Raw genomic sequence first — 17,994 nt, 5'->3', positions numbered from 1 at the left:
AATTTTATAATAAAGGACTTTTAATAGCTAAAAAAATAAAGCCATTGATTATACACTTTGGATAGATCATATGGTATGTGAATATATCTCAATAAAACTGCTTATTAAACAAATAATTGTGCAAGAATAGCCAGGAAAAGCAGCTTTGTACAGCAGGGGGAACAGAGAGATTGAGAGGTGAGGAATTTTCTGGGTTTTTTCGTCTGTTTTTTGTTTATTATTATTGAAATAATGAAAATGCTTTAATAATGATTGAGGTGATTTGGTATGTGATTATACCAAATACCACTGATTGTACACTTTGGATAAATTATATACTGTATTAATATGTATCAATAAAATTGATTTGTTGAAAAAAATTAAGGTTTAAAAAATCACGGGTAAGCACAGCTTTAACATTTTAAAAGTAGAGTGATAAATCACGGTATCACTACATGCCCATCAGAATAATGAGAATATAGAAGACTGACAGCACTAAATGTTGATGAGGACATGGAGCAACCTGAACTCTTCCTGCAGTGTTGTTGGAATTGTGTGACAGTTTCTTAAAAAAGGAAACATAACATCTATCCTTTACTCCAGCAATCCCACTCCAAGTGTAATGAAAACAAATGTCAACCAAGAGCTTTATACAAGCATGTTCATAGCAGTTTTACTTGTAATAGCCCCAAAGTGGAAACAAACCAATGGTCCATAAACAGGAGAATGGATAAACTATGGTATATTCATACAATGGTATATGAATCAGCAATACAGAGCAAACTACCGATAAAGGCAAAAAAAAGTGGATGCACTTCAAAAACATGCTGAGTGAAAGAAGCCTTGCATAAAAGAATACTGGCACCATGAGCCCATTAATATAAATTCCTAGGACAGGCTAAATTAATCAATAGTGAAATAAATCAGAACAGCAGAAATCTCTTGGGGTGGGGTGAGACCGCCTGGGAAGGGGTATGAGGAAACTCTCTAGGATGATAGGCATGTGCTTTATTTTGACAAGGTCCGGGTTACACAGATGTATGCATTTGCCAGAACTCAAATAATTGTACACTTAAGATCTGTGCAATTCATGAAATAAAAATCTTACCTAAAAAAAAACAGACCAATATTGAACTCTGGTTAATGACATACAAACTAAAGCATTGGGGGTGAAGGGTACAGATGTCTGCAATTTACTTTACCTTGAAATGCATTTTTAAAATAAAACAGAATAAACCCAATTGATTTTCAACAGAGTTGCCAACGCCATTCAATGTGGGAAAGAAAAGTCTCTTTAACAAATAGTGCTAGAACAACTAGACAGCCACATGCAAAAGAATGAAGTTGGACCCTTACATCATACCATATACAAAAATTAACTGAAAATGGATCAAAGATAAAAATAAGAGCTAAAGCTACAAAACGCTTAGAAGACAGCATAGGGTAAATCTTCATGACCTTGGATTTTGCAATGGATTCTTAGATAGAACACTGAAAGTACAGGTAACAAAAGAAAAACGATAGCTTGGACTTCATCAAAATTAAAACCTTTCGGGAAATGGACTTGGCCCAGTGGTTAGGGCGTCCGTCTACCACATGGGAGGTCCGTGGTTCAAACCCCGGGCCTCCTTGACCCATGTGGAGTTGGCCCATGCGCAGTGCTGATGCACGCAAGGAGTGCCGCGCCTACGCGCAAGGAGTGTACCCCATAAGGAGAGCCGCCCAGCGGGAAAGAAAATGCAGCCTGCCCAGGAATGGCGCCGCCCACACTTCCCGTGCCGCTGACAACAACAGAAGCAGACAAAGAAACAAGATGCAGCAAATAGACACAGAGAACAGACAACCAGGGAAGGGGGGGTGAATTAAATAAATAAATAAATCTTAAAAAAACAACAACGAGATACTGATCATGTTTAAAAAAAAAAATTTTAAACCTTTCATCTATCAAAGGACACCACCAATAAATGAAAAGACAACCTACAGAATGGGAGAAAATATTTTGAAGTCATATATCCCATAAAAGTCTAGTATCCAGGAACTCTTATAACTTAACAACAAAAAAGACAAACAACCCAACTTAAAAATGGGCTAAGAACTTCATAGACGTTTCTCCAAAGAAGATATACAATTGGTTAACAAGTACCTGAAAACACATTCAACACCATTAGTCATCAGGGAAATGCAAATCAAAACTACAATGACATACCACTTCACACCCACTAGGACAGCTATATATTACCACTACAACTATCACTAAATAATAATTCTTTTTTAAAAAAGGAAATTAACAAGTGTTGGCAAGGACGTAGAGAAACTGGAGCCCTCATATATTGCTCATGGGATTTACAAAATGATGCCGTCACTGTGGCTCATTTTGGCTCCATCTCAATGGCTTAAACACAGAATTACCATATGAACTCACAATAACGTTCCTAGGTATATATCCCAAAAAACTGAAAAGAGACATTCAGAAAACTATGCACACAAATGTTCTAAACCACACTATTCATAATAGGCAATAGCCAACTATCCAACAATAAATGGATAAAAAAATGGTGGTATTATTATTCAGAAGTATTATTCAGAAGGAATGAAATATTGACACATGCTATATAGATAAACTGAGAAATTACTATGCTAAGTGAAAGAAGCCACATACTAAATTTCACATAGCTCATGGTTCCATTTATATGAAATATCTGGAGTAGGTATATCTATAGAGACAGAAAGCCCACTGGTGGTCACAGGGGCTGGGTGGAAGGGAAAGGGGAATGACTTTCTTGGGGTGGTGAAAATGTTTTGAAACAAGATGGTGGTAATAGTAGCCTAACATTGTGAGTGTACTAAATGCCACTGAACTGTACATTTTTAAATGGTTAAATGTAGATTTTATGTATATTTTACCATAATAAAAAAAATAAGATGGACTGGCGGATGGATAGAGGGGACAGAGAGGTGATAAATATAGTAAAATGTCAATGGTGGAATCTAGGTGGTGGGTATAAGGTGTTGACCGTAGAATGCTTCCCACTTTTCTGTTTGAAATTTTTCATAACAAAGTGTTGGGGGAAAAAAGAACACATACTTGAGGACTCCGGTAATTATGTCAGTGTGGTTTGGATGTTAGACTAGATAAAACTAGCACAAGGGGAGCGGATATAGCGCAAGCGGTTGAGTATCTGTTTCCCATGTTTAAGGTCCTGGGTTCGATTCCCGGTACTTCCTAAAAACAATAACAATGAAACAAACTGGCAAGCAAACCAACTCTCATGGGGGAGTGGGTGTAGCTCAGTGGTTGAGCACCTGCTTCTCATGTACAAGATTCTGGGTTCAATACCTGGTACCTCCTAAAAAACAACAACAACAACAAAAAAAACCCAGCACAATGACAAAGACTTCACAGGCCTCCAAAAAGGTAATAAAAAGATGGCGAAAACCCAACCCTGTTACGTCCCAGTTAAAATGATGATACCATTTTCAACTCTCAGACAATGCATTTTAAAATCTGATTACATCCTGGTATGGGTGTATGGTTGGTACGTTTGAGCCCACTTACCATGGCTGTGTGGCCAGAAAAGCTCTGTCCTGTCCCCATGACTCAGCTTCCATGCCTATAAAATTGGGGAGGGGGGGGAGGGGTAAAGCCACCTGGCACTCAGGGTGAAAGAGGGTACAGGGACTGCTGGCGAGCAATCACACATACAGGTTAGTGGCACAGGTCATTCTTAACACATGGGAGCTGCTGTTATTTAGGCAAATGACTGGTAATTTTTATTTTCTTCTAAAGGCTTTCTTTTCTATCACATTATCTACAATAAGCATGAATTATCTCTGTAATTAGGGAAAAAATTGTCAAAAATTATTTTAGTCTCTATCTCTAGCCACTTCCCGACTGTGTGGCCGTGTGTTTCCAGGCCTGGGTTTCCTTGCCTGTGCAATAGGGAAATCACCTCTCGGATCCTGGGATTTTATGGTTACGTGATTTTCCTTTATGTGGATAACTGAATCCTACTCAACTCAAGGTGAGAACTCTCACTTCAACAATTTTCTGATTCAAACTTGGAAAAAAAATCTTGAATGGAAGGCTCTACTACCCAAGAAAGCAAGAGCTAAATTTAGCCAAGGGGTATTTAAGGAAGCTCCGAATTTCCTGCAATGCCCAGGGAGAAACTCTGGAAAAGCGACACCTGCCACGGCCAGGTGTAAGGCCCCAGCATCTCCTGCAAGAACCCCCATCTGGGGTCCTCTCCCCCGTGCTTCGGAAACTCCTCTAGTGCATTTAGGATTCCACAATGTTTCAAGAGGCACCTGAGAAGTGGACGCTACCCAAGGAACCTCTGCTGCTCTGGGAAGAAGCATCCCGACTGAGATCGGGGAGAAAGTGTGGCACTTCCAGTCACCCCTGAGTACCAACAGCTGTATCTAGATTACAACCTCAACAGGAACGACAGCTCCTCCTGGCCCCGAACTGAGAGGAAGGCCCTCCCTGGTCAGAATGGGGCAAGGGGAGAGGGGTGGAGAGCAGAGAGGCAGGGGAGGAGGGGGTCATGCAAAGACGAAAGCTCACGCTGGAAAAAGCGGCACCGAGGGTCCCAGGGCGGAGCTGCTTCCTGGGTCACTTGCTGCTTTGGCCAAAATGGCCAAAGGCGAGAGGGAGGAGGGCAGGATCTTTAACAGAAGAGTGGCTCCAGGCATAGGGGTGGGGGGGGGGCGGTAAAGTGGGTACAGAAACACCAGGGGGACAATGGATTCTAGGGCTGAGGAGACCCGGGGAGGGGTTGCCCTGTGGGGCTGCCTGGGGGACCCCTGTGCATCTGGAGGAACTGCTCTCTGCCAGCTGATGCCCCCCGGGCCTGGGGCAGGGCTGCTGTGGCCTGGGGGAGGGCCCGGGCTCAGAAAGGCCCCCCATTTGGTCTACTGCTCTGCCGTGGCCACCTTGAGATTCTTAAATAATTTTTGATCAAGGGGCCCTATACTTTTATTGTGTACTGGCCCCGCAAGCTTTGCAGCCGGTCCTGCTAGGGGATGACAGTTTTAGGGACCACTTCTCCCAACCCTGCACCAAGGAAAGTGGGTCAGGGGCCCAAGAAGTCCTGCCTGGCCGAGGTTCCGGCAGGTACGATAGAAGCAATGCTATTTATAATGCTCCCTTCAGGGTTTCCTCCAGAGGAGGACGCAGCTGCCAGTCCACCAAGGGGGAACCTTAAATGATAGTCAACCTTGTGGGGGAAACACATCCTTTTTGGTTAGCCAAATGCAAGTTAGGACATGGACAGGGTGCAATTTTATGAGTATTCAAAGAATACACTGTCAGACTTATGGGAGTCTAATTCGGGAGTGGGGTGGGGGGAGCGAGCAGGGGGGCTTAGGGACCAGGTATCTACACCCAGCCCAGGGAGCGGCTTGGAGGGTGATGATGGAACTGGGGCAAGCCTTTGACTCAGCGGTCACGCTCTTGGGACTTTGTTCCAGAAAGAACGCAAGAAAAATTTCACGTGCCAAAGATGTTCAGGGCGGCAGTTTGGCTCTGGAGACAAGTTGGGAAGAATCTAAATGGCTAAGAGAAGGGATAAAAAAATCTGGAACCAGCCATTCGACGGATACATACTGAGCCTGTGACAATGTGGGAAAGCACATTGTCATGATGTACGGCCATGTATTTTGCATCTCAGTGATATAAAAAGGATGTTCACGAAAAGGGAAAATACTGGCCCAAAACAGAGACCTAAAAAAGGAACCAGGAGGAGGTAATGGAGGTATGGAAATCCCATTATCTTGAACATCTGGAATTATTGCTGTAACAGTAAAAACCCTTTAAAAAATACACACACACACACACACACACACACACACACACACACACACGGGGTGCAGAGATTGGCACAGCTGAATTGGCCCAGAGCACGAAACCAAGAGCAAAGGCTGGGGATATAAGGGGGAGGATGACAGGGAGGATCGTGGGGCGGGGCAGGCGGGGGTGGATCTCACCAGGCTGATAAGCAGCAGTCAAATGGTTAACTGGCCCAGAGTCCTGCTCCAGGGCTCCCATACCCACAACTGTACAAACCCAGGGCAGCACGCGGCTGATGTGAAAATATCCCCAGGCGGAGGCAGGTACCCAGTGGTCCTGGCCAGTTGTTGGTTCTATCCTCTCAGGAAAAACACTTGTCCTCTAAGCCGCTTCCCCCTGGTTCCGTCCCCTGTCCCCCAGGCTCCCATCCCCCGGGCCGCACCGCCCAGTCCGAGCTAGCTGCTGTTTCTGAGGACGTGCACCAGTCATTATTCCACAAGCACGTCAGAGGGAAACAGAACATAAGCGAAAATCTGTCTTTGGCAGGTCGAAGCCCATAAGTTCATCCTTTATTGAAGTGGCTCACACGTGGCTGCTGGCGTGAGCCAATGGGCAGGAAAACCAGACCTCGGGCTTGTGAACTGTGTCGGCAGAGGGCAATGCCACACCTTGAAGGAGACTCCCTGATGAGGTCAGCCGGAGGTGGGGGAAGATAAGATGTTCACAGAGCAAGCCCCTTAACTGAGGACAGGAGGGGCCTTGCAGCGGGACTCAGGCTGCCCCTTTCTCCACTGTGACTCTGAGGTCCCTCCTTTCCATTTCACTGGCCACCCAGAGGCTTCTCTACCTAGCCTCCCATAGCCTGCCCATGCCCTGCTTTCATTTTGGCCTGTGCCAGGGCCCCCTGGCAGCATCGCCTGTCTGCCTGGTGCCTGGACGTCCCTTTCTTCCTTTGCCTGGAAGTGACAGAGGCCCTTGTGCTATCCTGAGGGCCAGCCAAATGTGGCTGATAATACTGGCTGATAAATTTTTATATTGACACGGCTGTTGTGTACGGCTGCACAGGTTGTGCACTGCACAACCCTAGGGGGCACCATTCACATCAATGTTGTAGATAGGTGTTTTTATCATTAGATGTTTCCAGCAAATGAAAGAAAAGAGTATTGCTTCAACAAAATCAGTATAGTGCAACAATTTCACAAAAAAATGGAAGTAAAGGGTCTTAAGGGAATGGGCCCTGTTCTAATTTTCTGAAGGCACCGAGTTGGTCCATCACAGCCCTGCATGACCAAAGTGTGACCAGCCAAGGAATCAGCTCCCCAGAGAGCCCTCCACACTCCTTTTCTGCCTGCAAGGCAGAAGTCTCAAGCTGGTGGCTCACCCACATTCACCCTGCCTGCAGAAACGTTCTGTTTGGCCTTGTGAAGTGTTCAGTGTTTTCTGGCCGACAGGGAAGAACAGGGAGATTTCCAGCTCCTCTTGAAAAGGCCTCCATTCTGGCCTCCCTTGGTCCATGTTCACACAGAACACTGAGGGACACCTCCCTCACTGCTGGCTGCTGGCCTCCTCCCACTCGCAGGGCAAGCGCCGTTCCAGACCCAGGCCTGCAAACCAGCCCCAGAGCCAGGCACTGGCAGCTGGGATGAGCAGAAAGGCCTGGCAGTCTGGAGCAGTCTGGCAATCAAAGGGGTCACTGTGCCACTGCTCCTGGGGTCCAGCTGCTCTGGTCATCTCTGAAGCAGACACACCTGAGAGTCCAGACAAAGGTGAGCTTGACCTTCTCCCTATCAGAAAGCGGATATTGGGTCCAGCACTCCTTGTAAGCAACAAGACTTCCAGAGAATGGCAATGAAGAAAGCCATTAGGCAGGCTGATAGAAGAAAAACAATTTAACACCTAACATGTCTATTTTTTTCTCTTTCTAAGTAAATCTGAAATTTGCCCTCAGAATAAAATCCATCTGAATTCATAAGAGAAATATTTCAACTTTGCAGAAAGAACATAACTGCTCTATAAATGGCACTATAACCAAAATAAAAAGCTGGAAATTAAGCCTGGTCCTCTAAAAACCAGAAAACAGACTTTGGGCACAAGATTTCCTGGCAAGATTCTTTAAAAGATTCTTAAGATGGAGCCGGGAAGCAGATGTGGCTCAGGTGACTGGGCTCCCGCCTACCACATGGGAGGTCCGGGTTCAATTCCCAGTGCCTCCTAAAGAAGACAGCGAGCTGGCATGATGGGCAGGTGTGGCAAGCTGACACAACAAGATGATGCAACAAGAGACACAAGAAGAAAAACATAATGAGAGACACAACAAAAGGAGCAGAGGTTGATGGTGTCTCGTAAAGAAAATGAGCAAGACAGCGAGCTGATGCAAAGGGCAGGTACGGCAAACTGACGCAACAAGATGATGCAACAAGAGATACAAGAAGAGAAAACATAATGAGAGGCAAAAAAGCAGGGAAGGGAAGTGGCTCAAACAATTAGGCACCTCCCTCTCACATTGGAGGTCCCGGGTTCAGCTCCCAGTGCCTCCTAAAGACACGGCACACAACAAGTGCAAACAACGAGGGGATGGGGAGGAATACATAAATAAAATAAATCTTTAAAAAAAACAAATGTTTACAACTGAAAACAGCCTAAGACTTCAGATGTTGTCTTCAGGAGGAATTTGCATGGTTAAATGTGACTCTGGAGGGCTGAGGCCCAGAGCCTGTAACTTCAGGAGAGGCTCTCGTAATTTAGCTTGACCAGTCAGCAGGCAAAGCACTTTCAACACGTGACTTAACACAGGGGAGAGGGCATGAGTTTAGAGGGGGCTGTTTCTCCATGTTAAATTTGCTGCCTCTGGGTATTAAGTCTACGAGGCCGAAGAGTCATCATTTTCTCCCAAAGTTTCAAATCATCACGGAGCCGCTCAAGATAAACGCAGCAAGTTTCACTTGCCCAAAATCGGCAATCAAGGAGGTGTCAGGCACCTGGAGGGAATTGCCAGCAGAATCCTAAGGAGTTTGCAAGGTTCCCCCAAGGCTGACAGGTGATTCTCAGGTGCCCCCACAACCCGCAGGGGGGTCACGCAGGACCACCAGCCCTGGGGGCAGCATCCTCAGGAGGGGCCTGGCCTCAAACCCAGGCGGCCACTCACAGTGACTCCCCTGACCCTGACCCTTCCCCGCTTGCTCAAAGGGCAAGGGGTGCGGGGCCGGGGGTGGGGAGAGAGGTCATGCACTGAGCAAAGCCAACGGACCCCCCCCCCCACCCCGCCCCCGCCCCCAGGAGCCCTTGGAGGCAAAGCAGCAATTCTGCTCCGGGCACATGCGGGGCCCGCGCGGACTCTGGAGGAGGGGAAGGCGGGTGGATGCAACGCTGACCGCTGCTCTTCCCCCTTCTTTCCAGAAAGCTCTGGCTTATATTTCGTTTCCTCTTTCCGAGGTTCATCACACCCGCGTCCCCCTCTCCAAAATGGCCCTGCCCGTGAAGCGAGTCCAGAGCGCACGCCGGACGGGGTGCGGGGACAGGGGTGCCCTGGGGTGGCCCGCGCGCCCCCCCACTCCGCGCCGCGCCCCGAGGGAGTGACCTCGGAGGCCGGCGTGGACTGACCCCGCGGCGGGCGGCGGGGCCTGCGGGCGGAAGAGCCGGGCGGCACTAACCCTTCTTAAATTTATTCAGGCAGCCGGAGCTGCAGAAGGAGCGCACGGAGGCCGTCTCCCAGCAGCCGCGTCCCTTCATCCCCGCGGCGGGGCGGCCTCATGGCGCCGGCTACATGGCGCCGGGCCGGGGTGAGGGGCGCGCGCAGCTCGGCGGGCCGCCCGGCGGAGGCGGCGGGCGCTCCGGTCCCCGCACCGCGTTACCACAATGCACCACTGCCGCCCGCCCGAGGCACCAGCCCGTTAACCCCGTCGGTGCCGCGGGAGCCGAGCGCCAGCCTCCCCCCACCCTCCCCTGGGAGCGTGGCCTCCGCTCCCGATGCGGCCTGGAGCTGGGGCTGCCTGGCGAGGGCGACCCCCCACGTCCCACCCCGGGCACCCGGTGCGTTCCCCATTTGAACGTCACATGTTAACGCGAAAACCCCTGCAGCGGACCTTGGCCATTGCTTCATTTCAAAGATGCCCTTGAGAGTCCAGGGGGCATGAGGGGAATGGGGGTGGCTCAGGGACAGGCGGTTATTCCAGGAAATCGGGGATCCCCACTGGGACCAGATCACCTCTTTGGAGCGGCTGCAGCGGCAGGTGCACTGGTGAGCGGCCACCTGCAGCCACCTGTCCACTGTCTCGAGGAAGGTAGTAGGCGGAGGCCCCTGGAGCTGGGCTCCTTTGGCATTAATGCCACGGGGCTGCGGTGGGTGGGTGGGGGTGTCAACCAGGGACAGACGTCTGTTTCTGCCTGGACCTTGCTGAACACCAGACTTGCTGTCCAGCTGCCTGCAGGACCTCTCCATGTGCTGTCTCATGGGCATCTCAAACCCAACTGTCCACTCTTCCTCCAGTTCCTAGTGGCAGCTAGTGCTTCCTAGGTGCTCAGGCCGGAAACCTTGGAGTCTTCCTTGACTCCTGTCTCTGGTCAGCACATCCTGAGGGCTCTACCCTAGAACACAGCCGGAATCCCAGTCCTCCTGGCCTCCCTCCCCCACCCAGGCCAAACACATTCTCACATTCCTGTGGATTCTTACAAGGCCTCCCAGCCGGTCTCCCTGCTTCCACTGGAGCCCCTCCCTCCCCCAAAGTTTGTACTCAGGACAACCACCCTGTCCCAATGCATGGCAGACCCCATCATTCTACGGCTCAGGGGTCCACGGGTCTCCTTAATGTTTGTGACCTCATCAATTCCGCTCCCCTCCCGCTCCGGCCATGGGACATCCTGACTTGAACACCCAGTCCCTGCAAGGCAGCCGAAGCCAGGGCCCCACTCTTCCACCCGGCTCCCTCAGCCCCCTGCCTCGTTTATGTCTTGTCCTTCCCACTGGACCAAAGCTCCATCCCCGACAGAGGCCTTCCCAGCACCTTCACCTCAGAGGCGCTCAGTCAGTGGAATTTATCAAATGTAATTTATGGAAACTGAGTTGATCAATTTCCACCAACTTGATTTTCATGTACACAAGGAAGCTCCTGTTCGAACACGTAATACTCAAGGAAGGTGCTGCCAGTTGATATTGTTCCCTTCTGGGCCTTCAAAGCAACTAAGAATGTGTTCCACCTAGAGAATTAATCCTTAGCAATTGTGTTAGACTCTCTGGCCCAGGGGATAGAGGGCATTTAACCAACTGGGTCTTGGCTTTCTGGCTATAGAACGGAGAGCATAATAACCATGTAAATGCTGCCAGTTATCGAGTGCTGGCCTAGTACCATGTTTCCCCTGCGTTACCGGTTTGCATTTAATCCTCACAGAAAAGCCTTGTTTGGTTAGTTCTGCCAGTGTCCCCTTTTACGAGGAAACTATGGTAAACTCACTTGCCCAGGGCCACCTGGCTTGGAACTGGCCTGCTCTGGTTGAGCTATGGGCCAAGCTCCCCCATCCCTTAGCAAAACATTGCTTCCTGGGACCCCCAAACCCTCACGGGGGAAAATGGGAGTGAGAATGGAGGAGTATTCTGCGGGCTTTGGAATGCTTTCTTAAACATTCAGGCAATTTTTAAGGATTTGCATCTGTAGGAATAAATCTAACCAGACACGTACCATGGAATTGGGAAGTTGGAAGCAATCTTTCTAACACATAGAGCTGAGGAAAGTGAGGCGTGTGTGTGGGGGGGAGGGCGCTGGGGACCAGGTTCCTATCTGCACAACTAATGAACACGGGGATCACTGACCCCATTTCCTATCCATGTCCCCACTGTTTATCCTCCCTCGCCTAGAGCCATACCTGGCTCACAGCTGCATCACAGAGACAACAGGAACAAAATGTACCAGGAGAAGAAACTAAAATGATAAATGGAAAATGGGGAAGAAAATGATGCAGCCCTACTCAGGCAAAAGTACACGTTATTTCTCCTTTCTACGTAATTATTTTACACTGTTTACATGTCACATCAAAAAAGTATAAGATGTTGGTCATGTGAAATACTTAAACATCTAGAACCTAGTTTAAGAGGAGCCAGAAGTACCAACTGGTCCTCAAAATAGAAGATACATTTGCTCAAAAGTCTAAGCCAAAGACAGGGTGCTGAGTTCCTGAGATTGTCTGCCCTGCTTATAGTGTCTAGCTGTCTCTAGAACCCTCAGGAGCCCTGCTGTTTGAGGCATTGTTTACTGTGGCCATCAATGAGATCCTGTTGAGACGTGCAAAAAGCATAACCTCTGGAATGACTTATGACTCACTTTGAAATCTCTTAGTCATAAAAACTCATTTGTATTTAATATTTCCTCCTTTTAGTCAAGGTCTTTTCCCAGATACATCGCTAGTTGGGACTTCATAATAATCCCTTGGTGCCAGGGAGGCTCATCCCCAGGAGCCATGTCTCACACCGGGGGGAAGGTAGTGAATTTATATGCTAAGTTTGGCTTAGAGACAGGCCACATTTGAGCAACAAGAAGGCCTTCTAGGAGATATTTCTTAGGCAATATATAATACTAGTTTAAATTTCACAAGAAAATGTTCATAAGTACAATCATCAATATCAAGGGCCTGGCGTAAAAGAGACAAAGCACAAGATGACTAATGGGCAATTCCAACCTCTCTACTGCCTCGGACCCTGACATAAAGTTTCTCTCCTGTTTCTGTATGGGTGAGGACCATAGCCCCAGCTCTTGCTCTCCATTTGCACTCTTACATCATAGGTGTCTTCTAGAACAGCTCCAGCTGGGTGACCCCTGGAGAGCTTCAAGATGACCTCCTCAAACAGAGGACACCAACTCCAAGACCTTCCTGAGCTCCATCGCCCCAAATACCCTGCACTGGAAACCCTAGGGGCAGCCACAACCCCCTATGGCAGGGGTTCTTAACAGGGGTCCATGAGTTTGAATTGAAACTCAAAAAAAACATTATTCTTGTGGGTATGTGGAGCAATTTGATATTGTTTATGAATTCCAAAAATAGATATTGGAATATGTTTGTAAACTGGTTTGTTCCTCTGGGCATATTAGATTATATTGGATTCAGAGGTTTCACTTTTACTTGATTAAATAATGATTGAGTCTTTGATTGGGTCATGTCGGTAAGACATTGAGTCCCTGCCCCTTTGGTGGGTGGGGACTCGCAGAGAAACTGCACTGCAGTGAAGGGAGGTTGGAGTTTTGAACTGGAGCCCTGGGAAGTAACACGCAGGAGAAGAACACAGAGAAGCAGATACATGAGGAAACAGAGAAGTCTCAAATAGACAAGGCAGAGGCCCAGGGAAGAGAGATGAACTGTTTGCCTGATAGTTTGCAGCTGCACAGACCAGAGCCCTGAGCAGCTGGGAAATGAGCCCTGGGAAAGGGATGAGAATTATCCCAGACTACAGCTGATACTGAAATTAGCTGGGCCCACAGAGCCTTCAGAGGAAGAGGGAGGCTGAACTCTTGCAGAGGTCGGCAGCCATCCTGGTCCAATACATGGCAACAGACTTTGGTGAGGGAAGTAACTTATGCTCTATGGCCTGGTAACTGTAAGCTTCTACCCCAAATAAACACCCTTTATAAAAGTCAACAGATTGCTGGAATTTTGCATCAGCACTCCTTTGGCTGACTACTACAGTACGTATTGGTGCGGGTATGATATATTTATTAAATAACACAAATTACAGTGTGGACTTAGTAAGGAGTCCATGGTTTTCACCTGCCTGGCAAAGGAGTTCATGGAACAAAAACACTGTAAACATACGTTACGTTAAGAACTCCTGGCCCAAGGAAAGCTTGGCTTCCTCTCACATCTATGGGTACCACCTTAAGGGTTTCCAATTCCTTTGGCAGGTCCCATCCTTTTAAAGGCTGGCCTGCCTGCTTCCACCTGCTACCACGACTGTGATAATCAGGCTCAGTTTTTAACATAGTCTCTCCTCCTCTGCTCACTAATTTGGCACACACACCCACTCAACTAAAAATGTGTGTGTGTGTGTGTATATATATATATACCTGTCTGTGAGGGATGTGTGTGTCTGTTAGCCACCCCCGTGCTGGAAGGCAGCAGAAAAGCCATTTGCTTTGCCTCTGGTAGGGCCTTGCAAGAACTGCAGACGGGGCCATGCTTCCAGCCCCGCTGACCTCCTGGGAGTCATGACAAGGGAATGGTGAGAAAGTGGGAAAAAGCTCTGCATCCCACCCCGTTTACTGCAAAAGCCTAGAGGCAACCTAAGAGCCTACCAGCAGGCAAATGTTTCTTTTCTCAACTTCATGCAACACCACAGAGCCCTGAAGGCTTATTATGCATGTGATGGCTCCGTAGCCACAAGGGACCATGCTTAAAAAAACCAAAATGCTGAGAGGAGAAAAAAGGCAAGTGCCCATACCATATGTTTATAATTGCATGAAAACTGTGCACACATAATGTTAAATTAACAGGATCGCAGATGAATTTCTTCGAGTCTCCTGGAGCACTCTGGGTTTCAGAAATTCTTTGCCAGCACCTAGCATGCCTGCCCTACTGTGGGCTCCCATTTATTTTGTCTATCTCCTGTATCAGACTGTGAACTCCTTGAGGGCAGAGGGTGTATCATCTCTATTCCCAGCCTCCAGCGTGGTGGAGCACACTGAGTAAATGAATAGATCAATGTAAGCAACTTAATCACTCAGCAAGAGATCTTTTTGGCCCAGCCTATCTCGCCTATACCCACTTCTCACCAAGCTTTCCATCTGCACCCTCTCCACCCCTCACAGGCTGCCCTTCTTGTGCACACCCTCCCTGCAACCCTCTTTTCTTCCCTCCCCCCCTGCACCTCTGCCTTACCCTTGATTGGACAGCACAGAGGTGAGCGTGGGACCCGAGGCTTCCTGACCTGAGCTGGCCACAGCCCTCAACTGCTGTGTCACTACCCGGGTCCCCTCTGGGCCACAAGCTCAGAGAATCAAGTTCTCCAAGCCTCATCCAGCACGCACATTCCTTGGGGGGCTAACTTCAGAAGGAAGTCATTTAAAACGGCAGTGTTCTAAGAATATCCATGCATAGATGTTGACTGCCATCTCCATTCATCAATTATTCTGCACGGAAGCCAAAGTATTTATTCGAGAGCAGTTTATGATAATGTGTTACTAGGCAATTAAAATAAAGTTCGAAGGGAAAATATTTTTTAAAAATTTATTGTTGATTATTTTAGATCAGGAGAATGGAACGGGGGAGAATGCCCCCATTCAAAGTGAAATCAGCTTGATAAAGGGAGGGAGGGGGACAGATTTCACTAGGGAAATCTAAGCCCCGTGGGCTGACCCTAAGTGAAAGGCTGCGCTGGCATCCCCACGTGCCCTGGGAGGGGTGGTGGGCCAGGCCGCCTGGGGCAGCCCTGAAGACATCTGCCTCTTCTCAGCCCCCTTCCACTCCCAGAACTGGCCAGCCCAGCTGGCCTTATTCAACTGCTTAGGTGGTTATTGACCAAAAAGCCTTTTCCTTTCACCAATGAATCCCTTGAGACAATGGAAGAGCTGGAATTCACAAGGGATTACTGGCCATTTTGTTTAGTCACCAGTTATTCCTTTTTTTTTTTTTTGGTAAAGAAAGTGATAACAAAAGGAAATGAAAATACAAATCTATTACAGAATGTTCCTCCTCCACTGGCTATTAAAGAAGCAAATTAAAACAGACTTGAGGCAAAACCCTAGCAACAGTCAAAAGATCGGTGGGAGCTGGGTTCAAAGGGAGAAGGGAAGGGATGAGGATGAGGCACTCTGGGGGCAGCGAAACAAGTCTGATACGGAATGGTGGACGCGTGACATTGTGCATTTGTCAAAACCCCAAGGTGGGGAGGGAATGTAGCGCAAATGGTTGAGGGCCTGCTTCCCATGCATACGGCCCCAGGGTCAATCCTCAGCACCTCCTCAAAACAAAAACAAAACAAAACAAAAGCACCTCTTACTGGGGAGCAGATGTAGCTCAGTGGTTGAGTGCTTCCTTCCCATGTATGAGGTTTTGGGTTCAATCCCTAAAATAAAACAAACAAATGGAAAACCCCAGAACTACACAACACAGAGAGTAAAACCTAAAGTAAACTCTGGACTCCAGTTATTAATAGGGTATCAATATTGGTTCATTGATTGCAACAAATACACCATACTAATGCTGGTTGTTAATAACAGGAGAAACTCTGTGTGTGTGTGTGTGTAGGAGTGAGAATATATCAGAACTCTCTATTTTTTGTGCAATTTTTCTGTAAACCTAAAACTGCTCCAAAAAAATAATAAAACCTAGCAAAGAAACAGCCTTGAGGTACCCTTTTAAGTATATTAAAATGATCAAAATGTGTTTAATTTTTAACATCTAATGCCGGTAGTACAGTGAAATGAACATGTTCCCTCACTGTTGGTGGCAATGAGCTTGATGTGCTCCTTTCATAAAGTGATATTATAGCCCATCAAAATGCTGTAATGACGCCGTTGTCCTTAAACTCAGTAATCTGACTCCTGGGAATTTACCTTCAGGAAATAATTCAAGAGAAGCAAAGAGCTTTCTGTACGAAGACATTCATCGCATCATTATCCGTAATAGCACAAAGGGGAAATGCAAATGCTCAACAACTGGAGGATGATTCAAAACATTAGAGGACATCAACTTGGTGGAATATTATGCAACCAATAAAATGGTCATTATAAACAGAGGAACCGAGAGCTATAATGTGGGGGGAAAGGGCAGAGCATGCAGTGCCACGTTTAAGATGATGCCAAAGATGTGAAATCCAAGTGTATGCGGGTCGACGGGGGAAAGCAACATGCAAAAACCAAAACCAGCTTTGTAAGTAGGTGAGATTCTGGGGAATTTCCTACCTTCCAAATGTTCTTTATACTACAACAACAAATAATTTAACTTACATCCAATCAATTATTTGAAAGCTTTTCCCAAGGGTGCAGAGGAAGTACAAAAGAGTGTACAGGGAGATGAGCACGCGTTATGAGGCCACGGGATGACAGGGCCATGGGACGGTGGGGGGCCTCGGGATGGTGACCAGTGAGCAGGAAGTCACAGCAGTGGGGCCTCAACAAACCTTCACTTCAGCTGGGTCACCCTGAGAAGGCCCAGACTTTGGAGTCCAATGCATGGGTGCTGACCTGCAACCCACTCACTGGGTGTCCTGATAAGCAAGTCAAGGAGCCTCTCTGAGCCTCGCCTTCCTGATTTCCATCCAGGCCCCCGGGATCGCACTATCTTCCTATGCGGACCCTGAGGATGACAACACTAGTGCAGGAAGGCAGGCACTCAAAAAACACCTGGGAAAAAATGAGCCCACCCTGGGCATCCTGATGGCCACTGCCCCAGACAGGGCCTGGGCTAGAGGAGTCGCTCTCAAGGGCCATGAGTGAATTGCCCTAACTGTGATGTTCAGAATGGCCATAAAGCCCTGTGAAAGCTCCTCCTGGATCCCAGGGGCAGCTGGGGTGAGGCTGGGCAAAAAGGGCCAGCACTGTGCTTGAAGCAGGCTAGGGAGACAGGGAATCAACAGATGGATCAGGAACCTGGCAAGAAGTCCACCTGTCATTTGGTACCTCCCTCAAGTTGACTGCTGGCAGACCCGCAAGGAATTCTGCCTTTCAGAACAAGATTTCCTCCCGAAGCCAGGAGATGCCCCGGATATTTTCCAGGGGCCTTATTATTGGGTCCCCCTGGGGGATTGATGGGGGGGGGTAATCAATCAAAACAGCAAGCAGCCAGGACTCCTCCTGTGTCATTAGCAAAAGGGGTGGAATAACTAATGGTTCAAAAAGCAAGCACGAAGGCCGAATCTCTCTCTTGCCTTTGCCCTGTCCCGGTGCCAGCCCCGGCGCCTGATCCTGCCCTCTGCACCCTGCTCTCACCGTTCTTCCCCTGCCATGATGGCCACACAAGTAAAACCTGGACAGCTATAATCTATAATGGGAAACTGCGGTCTGTAAATCAGCCCACTGTATAACTCTTCAGCCCCTTCCTCTCTACCTGGGACGGATGATCGGTTATTTTCTCCCATTTCTCTTCCCTCCCTACCTGAATACATTACTGGCCTGACTAACCTGACTTGCTCTTGAAATTCATTTCTGCAGCATAGTCAAGAGCTTAGACAAAATCCAGTTACATACTTGGCACTGGGAAGACTGAAGCTCAGTGAAGTAAAAGGATTCGCCCAAAGTCAAGAAAGG

At 48.0% G+C, this 17,994-nt stretch overlaps 1 protein-coding gene across 4 annotated transcripts in view; it reads right to left on the bottom strand.

The window, feature by feature from the left end:
- OSBP2 (oxysterol binding protein 2) overlaps window positions 1–17,994 on the bottom strand; it is a 244,718-nt gene that overhangs the window by 63,943 nt on the left and 162,781 nt on the right. The window contains exon 1 of one of the 4 annotated variants that reach the window (XM_058281671.2): window positions 9,421–9,642. The exons of 2 other annotated variants lie outside the window; for them this stretch is intronic. In XM_058281671.2, coding sequence (XP_058137654.1) covers window positions 9,421–9,499 — 79 coding nt within the window. In that variant the 5' untranslated portion in view covers window positions 9,500–9,642. Of the gene's footprint in view, window positions 1–9,420; window positions 9,643–17,994 lie in introns of those variants that run through there. One more of the 4 variants, XM_012520770.3, reaches the window with a different exon arrangement.

The sequence above is a fragment of the Dasypus novemcinctus genome, chromosome 19 (genome assembly GCF_030445035.2).
Source record: "Dasypus novemcinctus isolate mDasNov1 chromosome 19, mDasNov1.1.hap2, whole genome shotgun sequence".
Taxonomy (NCBI): Eukaryota; Metazoa; Chordata; class Mammalia; order Cingulata; family Dasypodidae; genus Dasypus; species Dasypus novemcinctus.
Note: the sequence above shows the minus strand (reverse complement) of the source record. Positions and strands in the feature narration are given on the sequence as shown.